The sequence below is a fragment of the Rhinolophus hipposideros genome, assembly GCF_964194185.1.
Source record: "Rhinolophus hipposideros genome assembly, chromosome: 8".
In the NCBI taxonomy this organism is placed as follows: Eukaryota; Metazoa; Chordata; class Mammalia; order Chiroptera; family Rhinolophidae; genus Rhinolophus; species Rhinolophus hipposideros.
In genome coordinates, this window is record NC_138054.1 from 66180346 (window position 1) to 66183588 (window position 3243).

The following is a 3243-nucleotide window of genomic DNA, read 5'->3' on the forward strand; positions in this document are numbered from 1 at the left end:
TCAGAGGCAGCCGGTACAGGCAACATTCTCACAGAGCTCACAGTTGTCCTCAGCGATGGTCTCTGGACAGGGGAAGAAAACTGGTCAGTTGAACTTGAACCTGAAACATCTGTTGTCTTGGGAGCTGCTGGCCAGGCAGCCAGGGAAGGCCTGCTTAGGAGAGGGCTTGAGGGAGGGGCCTGGCATCTTTCTCACAGATTAAGAGCATGAAATTTTAGAAGCAGAGTGAACGGTTTGGGCTTAAGTCCCAGGTACTCTCCTTCCTAGTGGTGCCTGGGGAAATCACTTGAACTCTTGTGTCTGAGTTTTCCTTTCTCCTAAATGGACACTATCAGCCTGACAGGGTGTTTGTGAGGAGAGAATGCAGGCCTGGCACTGGCTAGGTGCTCAATAAATGCCAGCTAGTCACTGTATCATCCTAGACAGCTCTGCTTCTCCATCGTGTCTCAGCTTCGATGTCCCTCTTCTTGGAAGCCTTCCAAACTCCTTATGCCATCCCAGATATGAGCCATCTCTCCTTGGTGTCCCCACGGTGCTCCCCCATCATCCCACTGTAGCGAAGTCTGCTTGTCGGTCCCTCCCTCCTGTCTATAGTCTTTGAGGTACGATGACCAACTAGTCCAGGGGGTCAGGAGCTGACGGGTTTCCTCAAGTCTGACTTGGCGCCAGGACCAGGGAGGTGAGGGACTGAGTTTCTTGAATCTCCCTGACCTCCGTCACTGGGTGCTTCACAGAAGTAACATGAGGTGGAGGAACTCGAACCTGAGCTGAGGTGTGGGGAGGAAGAGAACAAGGGGCAGGAAGCTCCGCAGGGCCAGGGGCACTCACTCAAGGCCTTGAAGATGCTGGCAGCGTCCCTGGACGTGCAGATGGGCTGGATGTCCAGCGGCAGGGCCAGGTGATAGCACAGGACGGGTAAGGCGCTCTGGGCCTGCAGGCGGGGGCTGAACACCAGCTTTCTCTCCAGATCACTCAGTTTCTTCACGGATTCCAGCTGGACCTGGAAGCCTTGGTACTGGGTGGAGGTAGGGGAGGAGGTAAGAGGGTATCAAAACCTGGACTGGGAGACCAGGGTTTCTCAGACTCCATGAGTGTTCCCTGTTCTCAGGGAAAGTTCAGGCCACACCGGAAAGACAGCCTGGGAGGTGGGAGGTGGGAGGTGGTGTCTGACACTTCACACCCCTCTGCCACAGGCCCCCCAGTAGCTGGTAGATGAGGTCACAGCGAGACAATGGAGGACAGTGGTTCAAGGTGTGGGCTTTGGAGGCTGCGCGACCCTGGTTCCAATCCGGCTCTTTCCAACCAGCTGCCTGGCTCTTCCCCACTCTGAGCCTCATCTGACAAATAAAGGTAAACAGGTCCCCTCCTCCCTGGGTGCCTGGTACCCAAGGCAAACTTCCAAACTGGGTGACCTCCCCTGAACCAACATGGAAAACTGATGGCGAGGCTCCACGGCCAGGCCCGCACGGGGAGGCGGTGGCTCTCTTGCACCCCTCCCAAGGACCCCTTGTTGCTCCTCAAGGGGGCCCTGCCCGGAGTTGGGAGTGTGAGAGGCCCCGAGCCATAGACTGCCGCACCGTGTGGAGAGGCCAGCAGGGTCCTGTCACGCTGCAGACAGGCTCTGCTTCCATGACTCCTTCTAGCCTGTCCGGCGCCCTGGAAGGAGACCTGGCCTCCCTGCTGTCTTCTCTCTGGCTTTTCCTATGTTGTGCCCTCTGCCTGAAGCGCTCTGCACCCCTCATGCCTGGCTGTCTCCTGCTCATCCTGCAATATCAACTCAAGTCAGCTGCCCAGGAAGTGTTTTCTGGTAATTACCCCACCGCACCCCTCACATGGGTGAATGCAAAGAGCTGCAGGAACGTAAATGGTCTCCCTCCCCTTCTGGGTGTCTCAAGGACAGGGACTACATCTTGTTCCACACTCTGACCTCTGACCAGGATTGGCCTTCAAGGAGAGCAAAGCTGAAGAACAGCAGTTTATTATTGCTGTTGTCACCATCACCATAGCTATAGGCACGCCATCTTAGTCCCTGGGCTGGGAGTGGGTGTGGAGCTGAGCCCTGGCTCCTGTGCTCCCCTGTAGCCCATAAATTTCCCAGCGTCCCCTCTCCATCCCAACCTCCTCCCATGGGAACCCTCAGTCAAAGGGCATGCTGACCAGAAGGACTCACCTGGATGGAGACTGACTCTGTGCTCTGCAACAGCAGCAGGAAGAACACAGCCGCTCCGCAGAGAAGCCCTGACACAGTCCTGCCATTCATCTTGCTCTCTCGCTGCTGCTGGCCACCCAGCTGCCACCTGCTTCCCTGGCTAGCAGCAATTTATAGCCAGGCTATAGCACCCTGGTCACTTATTAACTGCCACGTGGGGTGGAGTTGACACCTGCTGGCTCCGAGACAAGCCTAGAGCCCATTCTTAGGGAGGGGCTTGGGGCTGGGAACGCGGTTTTGTGAGTCAAGCACCTTGTGTGTGTGGGTCTCCGTGAGAGGGCCTTGGACCACACCGCTTTCCTTCACTCCTTAAGACACCCATGTGAGTGAAATTCTAGGGAGACCATTTTGCAGATAGGGAAAGTGATGTTCCAGAGGTAAAGTGACTCGCCCCAGGTCACAGAGTGGCAGAGCGAGGACTCAGGTCAGACCATGGTTCTTCTCTGGGCAGAAGATGCAGACAGACAGGCTGGTCCATAACCAGGTGAGCAGATACAGGGCTCTCTGTGCCCCCAGACGCATGTGTCTCCCACTCCCTCTCCCCACTTCTATTTAAGGACCATCCTTTTGACCGGTCTGATCCTAGGCCCTTAACCTGCCTGTGACTGCATCTTCCACTGGTGTCTGTGTGCCCTCAGGCCCTGTTTGACTCATCTCACCTGTTCATGCCTTTTAGAAGCCAAATAGCCTCACCCAGCATGGAGGAAAGAGCCTTGCCTTGGAGACAGATTGACCCATGTTCAAAGCCTCGTTCTGCTGCAGCTGTGTGATCTTGGATATGTTACCTCAACTCTGACTGAACCTTAGTTTCCTCTTTCATCAAAATGGGCAGAATGATAGAACCCTCCACATGAAGTTGCTGTGAGAGTGATACGGCCCCCTTGAGCTCACCCTCTTCTCATGAGTAACATGCCACAGCATGGCCCTTTGCTTTCTAGGCAACGTATAACCCTCTACCTCCACGATTGAAGGTTGGGTCAGGGAGAAGAAGGCAAAGTCGACAAGGCGTTATTACCTCTGCCTACCCAGGCTGC

General features: G+C 55.6%; 1 protein-coding gene across 1 annotated transcript; it reads right to left on the minus strand.

Moving 5' to 3' along the window:
- Window positions 1–2260, minus strand: GUCA2B (guanylate cyclase activator 2B; the record flags this gene model as incomplete). The annotated part of the gene is made up of 3 exons (XM_081056417.1): window positions 1–62; window positions 829–1015; window positions 2171–2260. The coding sequence occupies 3 exons, from the start codon at window positions 2258–2260 to the stop codon at window positions 1–3; spliced, it is 339 nt and encodes a 112-aa protein (XP_080912543.1).
- Window positions 2261–3243: the final 983 nt, after the last annotated feature.